Source organism: Mangifera indica, chromosome 9 (assembly GCF_011075055.1).
Source record: "Mangifera indica cultivar Alphonso chromosome 9, CATAS_Mindica_2.1, whole genome shotgun sequence".
In the NCBI taxonomy this organism is placed as follows: Eukaryota; Viridiplantae; Streptophyta; class Magnoliopsida; order Sapindales; family Anacardiaceae; genus Mangifera; species Mangifera indica.
The window spans coordinates 12653927-12667834 of record NC_058145.1 but is presented as its reverse complement, the minus strand read 5'-3'; the positions used below and the strand labels follow the sequence as shown (position 1 = coordinate 12667834).

The following is a 13908-nucleotide window of genomic DNA, read 5'->3' as shown; positions in this document are numbered from 1 at the left end:
GTTTTGAAAGTAACGATAAGTTCTCATTATATATATATATATATATATATATATATATATATATATATATATATATATATATAGGGATTCTTTTAGTATAAGTATTTTATAATACGATATGATACGTATTACCGATATGAATTAGTATACCTTAAAAAAATTGATATAATAGAGGCATAAATGATAAATTTTAAATTTTTAGAGATGTTTATGATATTTTCTAAAATGATAATATATCTATTAAAATTTTTATTATTTTTTTTTAAAACTATATCTTATAATACAGTATAATATGAAAAATTAAATTTTTGATATATAATATGATACACAATTTGATTTTCATATCTGCGACAACTTTGGTATGCGTTGTATCTATGTATCCATATGAATGAAAATGATATATATTAATTTGCTAGTGTTGGAAAACACAGTGATTTCATGGAGTGTGTGTGTGTGTGTTTTTTTTTTTTTTTCTGAAAAAGAACAATTTTCATTCACATGATTCTTGCATCAAATACAAACAAGAAATTTTGATGTTTGGAGCTGGAATGTTACCATCAGCCATTCAACTTTCATGTGTTTAGATCTCTTTCTTAGCTTGAAAAAATTGAACTTTAAGCCGTATCGTGTTCATCATCATCGTCTCCTTGTGAAGTCAAAACAATATGCATGAAGTTTTGGATATTGAAATGGGCATAATCTCTTATCGGCTGTGTTTGTGTCTTCAATAATCATGTCCTTGGGAAGCCATGAATAGTATGCATGCTTCTTCTAACCCTTGTTTGAAAAATCGCTTTTGGAAAAGTATCAGCAACTAGAAAACACTGTTATTTGTTTGTTGTTTTATTTAAAAGACCTGAAGATAAAAAAACGCAGTGTTTTGATTTCAGAAGAAAGGTTCGGATTTTAATTGTAAGCCAACTCCAACCAGCCAAGCCAAACTTGAAGTTGAACTGTCGAAGCATCGAAAGTTGGATAATCTAGAAACTACAATCCAACGGTTGAGAATGGATAACTACTTTGCACAGGCTTATCTTCTCTGACTTGACTCTGCACAGTGCAGTGAAAGAGTCATTGAGAGAGAGAGAGAGCAAGTATGTACAGTTGATATTGAACGCTGGACCAGCCCGCCATAAATGCAGTTCTCCTCACCTTCCTTCGGAACTTTCAAAATAAAAATAAACTTTAAACTTCTCTCTCTATTCGGGTTGTGATTTGCGGTTTAGCCTTTTTTGGCTACTTTAATATAATAAAAACGCAAGCTTAATGTGTGGCTTCTAATTCATCGTGAACCAGGTCAACTCTCTCTATCTCTCTACCGGAGCTGAAAACTTTTCTCTCTCAGCTTTTCTACAGCCAGACAAACTCTAAAATAAAAACCTTTCTTTTATCAGCCTCTTCGTTGTCTACTTAATTCGAACAAAAAAAAAAAAACTAAAAAGAGTGAGTGGGGTTCTGGAGTTCTTTCTTTCTTTATTTTTAATTTGAAAAAAAAAAATTGCTATATGTGACAGAAACTATAGAGTTGGATACAAAGAGAAATTGATTCAGGCCGTTTGTTGTTATAAGAAAATAGCTTACTTTATTTGCATGAAGAGAGAAAGGAAAAGGCTGTTGATCTAACAATTAGATCTGCTTTGTTTTCTCTGTGATATGTACAGCTCATTTCAGGCTTCAATTTTGTGATCTCTTGGAAGGAAGTTAAAGACCAGGCTGCTTGTTGGTCCTTACTGGTTTGATTTCATGGGGATTTGCTTGAGTGCTCAAATTAAAGCTGAGAGCCCAAGCAATACTGGTACTTCAACTTTATAGCGTTCTTTTCTTTAAATGGTGGTATTTCTTTTTCTCCACTTTTTTGGTTGTGTGCGTGTGTGTTTAATTAATCTGATTTTAGTTTCTTCAAAGGTGATGCATTTTTTGATTGTTATTCAGCTTTAGTCTGCATCTGATGTTTGTTACTCTAGAATTCCTGAAATTATTGGTTGGTGTTGCCATGTTGTGTCATTTCATATGCTTCTGGGATGTGCAAATCTTTGCATGAAACATAAATGGGAAGAATTGGATTTAAGGAGATTGATTTGTTTTAAATTGGTGAAAAAAATGTTTGAACAGAGGTTGTACATCTGCTTGTGCAGGGCTGAGTTCAAAGTATGTTAGCACAGATGGGAATGATGTGAGCAGTACTATTAGTAAGGTTTCGTCGTTTTCGGTTCCTCCTACTCCTCGGAGTGAGGGTGAGATCTTGCAGTCCCCTAACTTAAAGAGTTTTAGTTTCGGGGATCTCAGGATGGCCACCAGGAACTTCCGTCCCGACAGTGTGTTAGGAGAGGGTGGGTTTGGTTCTGTTTTTAAAGGGTGGATTGATGAGCATTCATTTGCTGCTACTAAGCCTGGGACTGGTATTGTTATTGCTGTGAAAAGGCTTAACCAAGAGGGTTTCCAAGGTCACAAGGAGTGGCTGGTGAGTTCATTCTCTACTTATTTGTGAGAACCTAGAAGTATACAGAACTGAATGGGTTTTTAGTGGAAAACTTGTCAATTCTAAGTCTGGTTAGAGGCCAGTGTCTCAATGTTCTAGAATATCCTGAAATTGATACTAGGATTGAACTTGCATACTTCAGATGTCCACAGGCAAACTTAACCTGTTTTTTTTTTTTTACTACCTTGCCTTTTTCCTTTTCAATAAAGCGTTGACGATGTTTGCTGCCTTGGGTGCACAGATTAACTTGTCTTATTTCTCTGATCCTATAGGCGGAGGTGAACTATCTGGGACAGCTTTACCACCCTCATCTTGTGAAATTGATTGGATACTGCTTGGAGGATGAGCACAGACTTTTGGTGTATGAGTTCATGCCTCGAGGCAGCTTGGAGAATCATTTGTTTAGGAGTGAGTTTTCTGTTGTTGCATTGCACCACTGAAGCATAATGCTTTCTATTAATATTTCTGATTGACTGATTTAGCTTATTGTTGTACCAGGGGGTTCTTATTTTCAACCTCTTCCTTGGGACCTTCGCCTGAAAGTTGCTCTAGGTGCTGCTAAGGGGCTTGCCTTTCTTCACAGTGCTGAAACAAAAGTTATATATCGGGATTTCAAGACTTCTAACATCCTGCTTGATTCTGTGTGTACTGCATAACTTGATTTAAAGCAGAACTTCTCAACAGTCATATTATGTGATTTCTTTGATAAATTCAGGGTCTGTTTTATACCATTTCTTCTAATATTCCTATTTTTAATACATTGATTAAACAGAACTACAATGCAAAGCTTTCTGATTTTGGGTTGGCCAGGGATGGGCCAACTGGTGATAAGAGCCATGTCTCAACCAGGGTTATAGGAACATATGGATATGCAGCTCCAGAATACCTAGCAACAGGTATTTATTTTGTTTGTATTATTGAGTGCTTAATTGCTGCTTGTACTGGCTAGCTTCTTGCCAGCTATTACAGATATCTAATGTAGCCTTGCTTGGGGACTTCATATAATGGTTCGTTTGACATTCCTCTGATACTAGTACCTTTCTCATTGATTGTAGGTCATCTAACTGCAAAGAGTGATATCTATAGTTTCGGAGTTGTTCTGCTTGAGATCATATCTGGTCGCAGAGCACTTGACAAGAATCGACCATCTGGAGAGCACAATCTAGTGGACTGGGCTAAACCTTACCTGGCTAATAAACGTAAAATCTTCCGTGTCATTGATAATAGACTTGAAGGCCAGTATACAATGGAGGGAGCCTATAAGGCAGCTACCCTTACATTACAATGCATATCTGCAGAAGCCAAGTTAAGGCCTAACATGGATGATGTTGTTACCATATTGGAGCAGCTCCAGGATTCCAAGGAAACTGGAAATACTAACAACAATTCAAGCAGTAGGCCAAAGGTTCGTAGACTAAGTGCAGATGATGCTAATAAAAGAAGCGTAACTGCTTATCGTCGGCCCTCAGCATCTGCTTATCCTCGGCCCTCAGCATCATCTCTTTACACTTAAAACTTGGAAACAAAGGACTTGTTGGAAGTACTTCTCCTTTCTCGGGGTAGTCAACAAGCTGAAGAACTGGGGCAGTCACTTTTGTCTGTCCTGTGACTGTACATTATTGTTTTGGCGGATGTGTTAAAAAATCAACATTCTGTTGACATGATTTAAGGGTTGTCCTGTAACACAAGGAAAGGAAGGAATTACCCACATTTGTATGTTGTATGTCTTTTGGGCATTGAGCAAAAGTGTTTCTACCACTGGAAAAGATCTTGGAAGAAAAGGAATATGAGTGCTCTGTATGAATTATAGTTAGAAAGTGTGTGAATTATAGTTAGAAAGTTATAGCCTTTTCACAAGTATTTTCATTCCATTATTTTATTTTTTAGATGTACCTCATCATGATGTTAAGGCACATAGCACTTTTATGTTGTAATGCAGCAACCTTTTTGTTGTCTCTAGTATAAAGAAAATTTAAGCTATCAAAATTTGCATGTTTGGCCTGGATCTGTGTTGGTGGTAAGTAAGGGATCTGATTTTGTTAATCAAAAGAAGAGACAAAAGAAAATGCCCAAGAGCTGCAAAGGAAATGATGGGCATACGTGGGTACATGTTTACGGCGGCGTTACTCGATGAAGCTTTCGGGCTTTTAGTGACACAAGTTGAAACTTTTGGTCTCTTCTGTAGACAGGCCAGCGGCGCTAAAGTCAATGGTTCATCAGACTGCCTTCATAGGGGCTCTAAACTGTGTCCCAGCACCAATGGCGCAACGGTGGTTTTGGTGGATCAATTATTGATTGAGTTTACAAAAAGCCAAAAAGTGTAACGAGTGGCCCCCTTTGCCATGTTTAACGTAATGGGTGACATGGGTTTCTTAGCAGTCAACCACAAGAGGATGAGTTTTTCCCATTTCTTGTTTCACATAATGAAGCAATTAGATAGGACAAGTTACCGTTCTTTCAAATAATAAATTAATAAGGAGCAATATATTGGACAAGGGTTACCCGCGGGTTTGGAAATCCATGGAGATAAATTAATTTAAATTACCAGAAAATCGCCATTTTGGGTGGCTTATAAATTCAGCGTGTGGTATCAGTTTCAACATTAATGAACCAGTCTGTTGCTAACTAATTCACAAACATGTTTTGGTACCCTTTCGCATAATCCAGTCACCTTAAGCCTTGATTGTCCTAAATCTTTCAGTGGCATCCGTTTGTCATGTGGGGGCCGATGCCATGGATGGCTGGAGATGGCCTGACTTGTTCAAAATCAAATTCAAGGATACAACTTGGTGGGGTTTGTTTGAACCGAAAACGGCTGCCAACTACGTCCTGCTTCTACTCAATTCAATTATAGAAATGATAACCTGGGAGGCAACTCGTACTGGTTTGCATTTCTTAAACCAAAATGCAAAGATATGAAGTAGTCCTTTCAAGAATTCATAGAATGTACCATAAATGACCATCCCAGTAAATAAGCTAAGGAATCGAGAAGCACCATGGGTTGGGAAAAATATTTATCATATATTGACAGCAGCATTCATACATAACCTTATGCTTTACAATCTGTACTAAGAAAAAGCATGCATAGCAATGCGACTTCCCTCATGACCTATATCTACAACTACCTGGAAAACCAAAACGAACTCGGGAGTGGCAGAAATAACCTCCAACCATTCAGGAATTATGCGTATCTCTATATTCATTTCTCTAAATATGCCAACAGAAATGCAATTATCTGGCATTTTGAAGGAAATGTAAGGCATTCCGAATCTCTTGACTACCACAAGCTGGTAGGTTATCATCACCAAGTTCTTACCAAGCCAGGTGTCCAATTTCTCCAATCCAACTTCCCACTAGATCTGTTTCTCAAATTGACCATCTCTCGGATATCAAAAACTTTCTTGAGATAATTGTTTCCTAGCTTGGTGGACTCAGGCTCAGTGTCTGGTTCTGCTTCCTCCTTCACATCGTCCATTTCACTAACAGGCTGAGGGGCCTCTTCATCTTGAGATGATGTCTCAGATATAATGTTTCCCAGTATCTCAACCACCTCACTCATTTTAGGGCGGGATTTAGGATTCTTCATTAGGCATTTGTTTGCCAGGGAAGCAAGTCTTTGAGCAGATTTGATACAGTATCGTCCGTCAAGACGTGAGTCTACAATCAGCTGGAATTTCTTAGAGTCCGAGACATAAGGCCTCACCCAATCCAAAAGCTTCTGCTCACTCCGCGGTAGATTTCTCTCCACTGCACGCCTTCCTGTGATTAGCTCATAAAGAACAACTCCAAAGCTCCAAACATCGCTTTTAGCCGTCAGCCTGCCAGTCTGAACATACTCTGGAGCAGCATAACCTACAGTGCCTACAACCTATAAATCATAAAACAATAATCAGTTAGTTAGTAATCTATTCTACAAATTAGCAAACCAGCATGCATCTCAGGGTTCAAACTTGCATTCCTTATTTAATGGATCCAATATGCATCATCCACCACTTTATTTTAGATATTCTATCAACTTTAATTGGAAGATTATTGGTGTTAAAACTGGAATGAGGGTGCCTTTACAATCAGTAAACTCTCTGAAGTAAAACCTTTGGATTAGCATTTAAACACCTTAAAAAGTGGCAAAACTCTTAAACCCATTACGAAAGATATATAACTTACCGAGGTCGAAACATGGCCTAGTCCTTCAGGAGGTCCCTGCCTAGCCAGTCCAAAATCTGAGAGCTTTGCATTATAGTCATCATCTAGCAGAACATTTGATGTTTTGAAGTCTCGAAATATTAGCTGCAAAAATTTAAAGCAAACTGACTCATAACTTAGGAAATAACTATGGAAGCATGCTATGAATAAGATCTGCATGCATATCAAGTAATGCAACGTACAGATATCAAATTTCACATTTATTAAGAGATTGTATATTAACATAGAACCGCAGCCCTACAATCTTTATCTACGATAATTTCAGGAGTCAAAGGTACCTGAAAATCCATTTCTTCATGTAGGTATGCCAATCCACGAGCTGCATCTTGGGAGATTTTTAACCTTGTCATCCATGGAAGAGGTGCTGGAACGCGGGCCAATAGATGATCCTCCAAGCTCTTATTACGCATAAGTTCATACACTAACAACCGTTGCATCCCTCGTTCATCATCTTCCGCGCAATATCCCACCAACTTGACAAGATTCGGATGCTTGACCACACCCAAAAAATTCACCTCATTGATCCACTCTTTATGCCCCTGAATACTAGAATGCAAAACACAGGCACCCCATAAGACAACCTCAAACACTAAACTAATTTTCCATTTTAAGAAAACTTAGATTGATACTATTTAGAAATAAGTTCACATTTCAAATAAATCATTTAGCAATTGTGATAACAAGCTGTACTTAACTTTACAGACAACAATGGACCCAATTATTACAGAATTGCAAAAATGATTAATGCAGCCAAATCCCACAAAGTTGGCAAAATAAATTACACTAAGTATTTACATTACTTAATTCAACTACAAATTAACAAACAATTCGAGCTTTATAAGCCCAAAAAATTGAAGATTTTTAAAGTGCAAACAAAGACAGTGAAAAAGAAAAAGAATGAAAGAGTTAGTGCCTGGAAACCGTGACGATTCAACTGTTTAATAGCAACATCCAATTTTGTATCACCACCATTAATTTGTTGATGATCAGAAACCGTGACAACACCTCTATAGACACAACCAAAGCCTCCTTCTCCAATCAACAAGGCTCTGCTGAAGCCCCTGGTAGCAGATTTCAGTTCGGCAAAAGAGAAGACCTTGAGATCATTGGCTCTACGCTGAGTGAGCAAGTGGTAAAAGCCATTCGAGTCAGACCAGTCTCTGGTGGAATCGGAGTCGAACTCGGACCGTCTGGTGGTGTCGACGTTACTAGATGCTACACTGAGTGACCGGGCCCATGATAATTTGGAAGCTCTGGAAACGACGCCATCGTCGTCGTCTCGTCGATCTCCGTTAGTGAAATGAAAGCACTTCATATTTGGAAAACCAACGAGGAAATAAAATGGTGAGTTGATTCATAGAAGAATGCATCAAATGGAGGGAGGAGGCTTGGTCAGTAAATTAAAAAATAAAAATAAAAATAGAAATATCATATTTGGGCAATTGTTTAACTTATTTTATGCTGCCTGCATGAGAAAAACAAAGAAAGCAGGTTATGGTTTGGATGGGCTGTTGTCGTTTTGTAACAAGGAAAGGGAGATCACGGGGGAAGGTTCGGAGAGGGAGGCCAGTTTGAATGATGCGGCGTTAAATTTTGAAGAAGTTGGACGGGGTTTCAGTTCAAAATTCGTAAATATTATATTAATGAGGAAAATGGATTTTTTTTTTAAACCTAAATTTTAGTTTAATTTTAAAATCATATTTAAAATAAATAAAAAATTTAAACCTTTGTTTATACATTAATTATTGTAAAATCGTTATTTTATTTATAAACTATAAAATTTTTAAATTTATATTATTTCTCCCTCTAAATTTTAAAAACTAATATTTCAATTCATTCTCAAAATTTGAAAAGTTTATATTTTACCTCCAAATTTTAAAAATTTAAATACTTTTTCACCTATTTTCTAAATCTGACCATGAAAGATGACTCTTTTCACAAAGGATGACGACGACGAAGAGTCATCCTTCGTCATATGAAAGACTCGATGAAGGATAATAAAGTGTCATCTTTTGTCTCTTCTTGTCAATCTAGATGACAAATGGTCATCCTTCACTGAAGAAGCCCTTTGCTTCTCGATCATTGGTCTGTTCTTTAAGCTATCGGTGATGAAATCTAGAAATAGGGAAAAGTAAATTTTTTAAACTTTAATTATGAGGGATAAATGTGAGTTTTCTAAAATAAGAGGAGAATGATATAAATTTTTTAGGTTTTATAATTTATCGATAAAATGATAATTTTATCCTTATCTCTAACTAAAAATTTGAACGATAATTAGCTCATAAATGGGTATTTAAATTTTTCATTTTTCATAGCTATGATTTTAAATTGTAACTAAAACTTTGATGGAAAATTATCCTTTTCCCTATTAATTATCTATTTAGTAAATTTATTTTTGCCCTAAAAAAGCAGTAGACTCAAATAGAATTCCTATAGACCCCTTTGAATATTGAACTTTTAGGGTTGCTTTGTTATATTTGAAATGATAAAAGGCTTATGGAATGATTTTGTTACAATATAATTTTTACAAGAGTGTTGATGGACATAATATTAATATTTTACGATATACAATATATATCATACTATATAATATAGATATAAAATAATATATATTATAAGATATATCGAATTAAAATAACACAATAAATATATCGTACGATATAATATATATTTTATAATATCACACATATTACCAATATAGATTAATACATTTTTTAGAAAAAAAATGATGATATAATATAAACATATATAATAAATTTTAAATTTTTAAAAGTATTTGTTATATTTTAAAAAATAGTGTATGCCAACTAAAGTAATTTTATTATTTTATTTTTTAAAAACTATGTTATGATATAATACTTATATACAATATAAAAAATTAAATTTTTAATATACAATATAATACATGATTTGATTAATATATTATTGATAATATTCTTATCTCACAATAATTTTATTCAATAAAACATTGTTTACCCATGGGAGTGGGTGGACAGGGTTTGACCAAGCCATGGATGGACTTGGTTGTTTTGACCAAGCCATGGATGGACTTGGTTGTTTTGACCAGACCATGTCAACATTATGGAGGCTGCTTATGTTTTACCCTAAACACAACTAATTACAAATCATAACATTAACTAGGAAACAATCTGCACAACCACAAGCAAGACTTATCCCGGGATTGTTGTTTCATAAAAGGAACATAGATATACATTTTAAAACCATTTATTGAATTTTGTAATTCTCTTACCCCCTTATTAGGAATTCAATTAAACGGGATATTGTTAAGTTTGATCCCGATTTAATAAGATAGGTATAAAATTTAAATTTGATTTTAATGAATTCAAGAGTTGCAAACTCGAGATTAATATAGGAATAATAACTCAAGCTTGGTTTGAGAGAGGCCATCCAACATGTTTCTTAATATTTTGCAATTGATTGATTAGATAAGGTTATTTTGATAAACTACATTGGTTAATAATCAATTAGGCTCTACTATAAATATCACATTTCCAAGTGGTTGCAACCACATGAACTTAATAGGAGAAAACAAAATTAAAAAAGGTGTTACACCAAATTAATTTCAATTATAGATAAAAGTATTTAGATATGTTAAATAGGTTAGGTCGGTATGTGGCACAACTAAACCCACTTTATTGTGGCATAATTTGAAAAATTAAATGTTGTATTGATAAACCTTGGGGTACAACCCATGAAAAAAATAATAAAAAAATTAAAAATATAATATAACATATCGGTTTACAAAAGCAGGCAAACCGTCTACTAAAAGTCTATGAAGATAAGGCTTGAAGAGTCTTGAGTCATGCCTTAGGGTTTGTAATGCCACAAGCGACATGACTTGCAAGACTTGTAAGCATAAGGGATCATACCAAATTTGACCCAACAAGGACCATTGTCGTGTTTAGAAGTATCAAATCTCTAAACCCAATCGAAGGTTCAAAGGTACATGTATCCAATTAGCTATTTTTTTATTACAAATAGTCATAAGTACCTAAAAACAAAAATAACAAAAAAACAATCTAACTTTCTTAAGAATTAATTTATATATTTCACAAATAATAAAATTATATGTATAACTTTATGTATAAATAATGATATATCATAATATAATTAAATATTATTTAATTATATAATAAAATATCAATATTTATATCTAATTATTTATATAATATGATCCCTTTGCGAACAAATTATAACTCAATTGTAGGACAAATGGAAATTATAGATAAATATATAAATAATAACGATAATATTCATTACTTTTTTCGGTAGCTTTGGAAATTATGAAATAGAGAGGGAGTGGCGGTCATAGATGGGAGCCAGAAGTCAAAACGACAACAGTAAGAAAACGAAAAAGCCCACGGATGATGATGATGATGGTGGTCGTCAAGGTTGACTGATTGTGGTGGTGGGTCTTTCTCTCACTGACAGTTGATGAGCAGCTCGTTATGTCTAATCGCCCGGTCGTAATCTGTTCTTACTTACTTTTTCTGTGAGTTCGTACCCACTTTTTCATTTTCCAGGCTAACCCTAGCCCCCCTCCATCAGGGAAATCACTGCTCACCTAGCTTTATCAATTACGTTCCAAACTAACCACATGCCCCTAACTAGATGCTTTTTGTTATAGGTTTTAAATTTATATATATATATATATATATATATATATATATATATATATATATATGTAATATTATATTTGAGTGATTGATATTTTCTTATTTAAGGTTTATTTTACATCAAATTTAACCCTAAAAAGTATTTACTTGTACAAACAAAGGTGTCAAAAGCCTAAATCGGTTTGAGATCCAATTTAGAATCAAAATTTTCACATAGGCCATGTTAAGCCAACAGATTGTTTGAGTTAATCTAACACGACTTATTACTGTAATAAATTATTTAAAATAAAAATAAAAAATAAAAAATTTTTATAAAGAGAGTAGAATAGATTAATTTAGATAGAAAAATGTTAATTACTCTATTTTATATTGATAAAATTTAATCTAATTATATATAAAAAATTATTATTTATTGTTATAGAACTAATACCGACATGGTCTTGTTATTCAATAAAAATTATATAAACAAATAATGTATACAATTTTATATATAAATAATTATATGTCATAATATAATTAAGTATTGTTTTATCTCTTATTTAAAATTATTTAATTATATAATGATGTATTATTATTTGTATATAAAATTATATATATTATTTATATATAAAATTAAATTTATTGTTAGTGCACGATAATACTGTTCTTTGTTCATTAGCACAAGCCCGTGAAAGAAGCTTGGCAATCATGGCGAGGATTCGCCCCCACGTTACCTTTGTTTTCTCTTTTTTCTTCTGCCTAGTGCCTTTTCACCGGTTCTTTGGTTTCCCATAAATATATTTTATCTTTGAAGATCAGCCATGGCGCACTTGAACTTGCGGTTAAGTTAATGTTAGCAATACTTCTCAAACAAACAGTCACATTCTGCGCGCACTATTTTCTTGAGCCTAGCCATTGGATTAAGTAGTTGCTGGTTTGCTGTTTCTATATGTGAGAAAACTACATGGAAATTCTTGGGCCAAATCAACCCATACCTTGAAACTTTACGAAATTCAGAGAAGAAGAAGCATGGGCGTGATTTGGTGGAATTTTATGACAAAGCAACAGCTACAGTCCCCCAAGGACTGAGGTATAAAGGTAACAGTAGCTAGTTAGCTATAGCTAACGATGACATTGACAATGTTTCGTTTACTGAAATCCATGGGTTCATAGAGTTGAGAACCGCTATAATGAGATATCTGATGAATGAGGTACATAGTACAAGCACGAGCCTTGTTCCATGCACCATCCCCTAACAGCCTGCATGAAAAACTTCAGCTTTTTTCTCTACGTTCTTTAAGCTTATCTGACATCCATCATTATCAGAACCAACACTACTTCTCCTTCAAGAAAAGACAGTTTTCTCTCTCTTTGTTGTAACTATGCCGTGCATCTAACTGCATGGCCCAGCCAGTTAGGTCCATTCTAGTTCATTTCTAAAGATCCTTTTTGCCCAAGAATATTGCGAGCCAGGCCCCTACAGCCGAAAGAATAGCTTGACTGGTAAGATACCCGTAAGCACGTTAAAACATTAAATGATTGTAGAGTCCGTGATTAGTCCCAGAATTTTATCTATATGATGTAATCTGTTAGGCTCCAATGTAGAACAAACCCAATTGAATGGAGTAGGTTCTCCTTATAAATAAAGAAAAAAATATTGCAAGCCAACGTCATACTGTTTTTACAAGACTATCTACAAAATTCTTATTTATTAGAGCAATCAACGCTACTGAAAAATCTTGACGTGTCAAGGATCTGTTTGTATAGTGAGAAATTTAATATTTTGATACACATAAACATGATTGTCTACATGAAATTAAACTTAATTTTAACTTTCTCTTTCATTTACAGAATTAAAATGCTATTTTTTAATTACTTTTTGAGGTAAACTCTCATATTTTACAAGTGGTTTGAAAAAGTTTTCATGAAATTACAAATTATTCGTATGGTTGAACAGATGATGGATGAAGTAATATATTAACCAAAAACATATGACGAATAATTGGCTTTTTCCTTAAGCAGTCCGCATGCATGCATGCATGCAGAAATTTATATATGATAATAATTAAGAAGAACCAACAAACTACTTGGAAATGACATCGAATTCGACCCAGTCACAAAGATAGGTCAAATTTGAATCAACTCATACAGTTTTGTTTCTGGTTAAACACCAAGCACAGCAAATGGGTGCAACTAATTAATTAGCTACACAGAAAAACTCCCACCAAAGCCAATCAGATTAAAATATTTTTGTATGATTATGACATATTATTTGTTAAGGCAACCGCCATGCAAGCTTGATTTATTCCTTAAGGATATTACCTGCGTTACATATGGTGTCGTGGGACCTCGCGAACTTCAAAGAAAGAGGGATTCTTGACGACAATGTCATACATATGGAGAGACTTGAAGTCGGCGAAATTAATCGGGAGAGATATGAGGTGAGCGGAGTCTTCCGACTTGTGGAATTGGAGAAGATTAGGTCGGTGGGAGTTGTGATAGCGAGACCAGCCGAGTTCATTCAGTCGTTGTTCAAGGTCTGAGTAAGAGTGGATTTCCTGGTTGGTTGGGAGATAAACAAGGACCCTGGGTCGAGCCCCGGGTGCGGTG

General features: G+C 34.5%; 2 protein-coding genes across 3 annotated transcripts; one reads left to right on the top strand and one right to left on the bottom strand.

The window, feature by feature from the left end:
* The first annotated feature begins 1074 nt into the window (after nt 1–1074).
* LOC123226164 (probable serine/threonine-protein kinase PBL9) lies at nt 1075–4480 on the top strand. 2 transcript variants are annotated; one of them, XM_044650670.1, is made up of 7 exons: nt 1075–1296; nt 1662–1795; nt 2136–2461; nt 2752–2887; nt 2978–3120; nt 3252–3375; nt 3535–4480. In XM_044650670.1, the coding sequence occupies exons 2-7, from the start codon at nt 1744–1746 to the stop codon at nt 3990–3992; spliced, it is 1239 nt and encodes a 412-aa protein (XP_044506605.1). In that variant the 5' UTR covers nt 1075–1296; nt 1662–1743; the 3' UTR covers nt 3993–4480. The 2 variants fall into 2 exon arrangements, with proteins under 2 accessions (XP_044506605.1, XP_044506604.1); XM_044650669.1 differs by having other exon boundaries at nt 1075–1443.
* Nucleotides 4481–5480: 1000 nt separating this feature from the next.
* Nucleotides 5481–8268, bottom strand: LOC123225262 (serine/threonine-protein kinase PCRK1-like). Its single transcript, XM_044649184.1, has 4 exons — nt 7596–8268; nt 6961–7221; nt 6644–6766; nt 5481–6347 (listed from the first exon to the last, which is right to left on the bottom strand). The coding sequence occupies exons 1-4, from the start codon at nt 7995–7997 to the stop codon at nt 5781–5783; spliced, it is 1353 nt and encodes a 450-aa protein (XP_044505119.1). The 5' UTR covers nt 7998–8268; the 3' UTR covers nt 5481–5780.
* Nucleotides 8269–13908: the final 5640 nt, after the last annotated feature.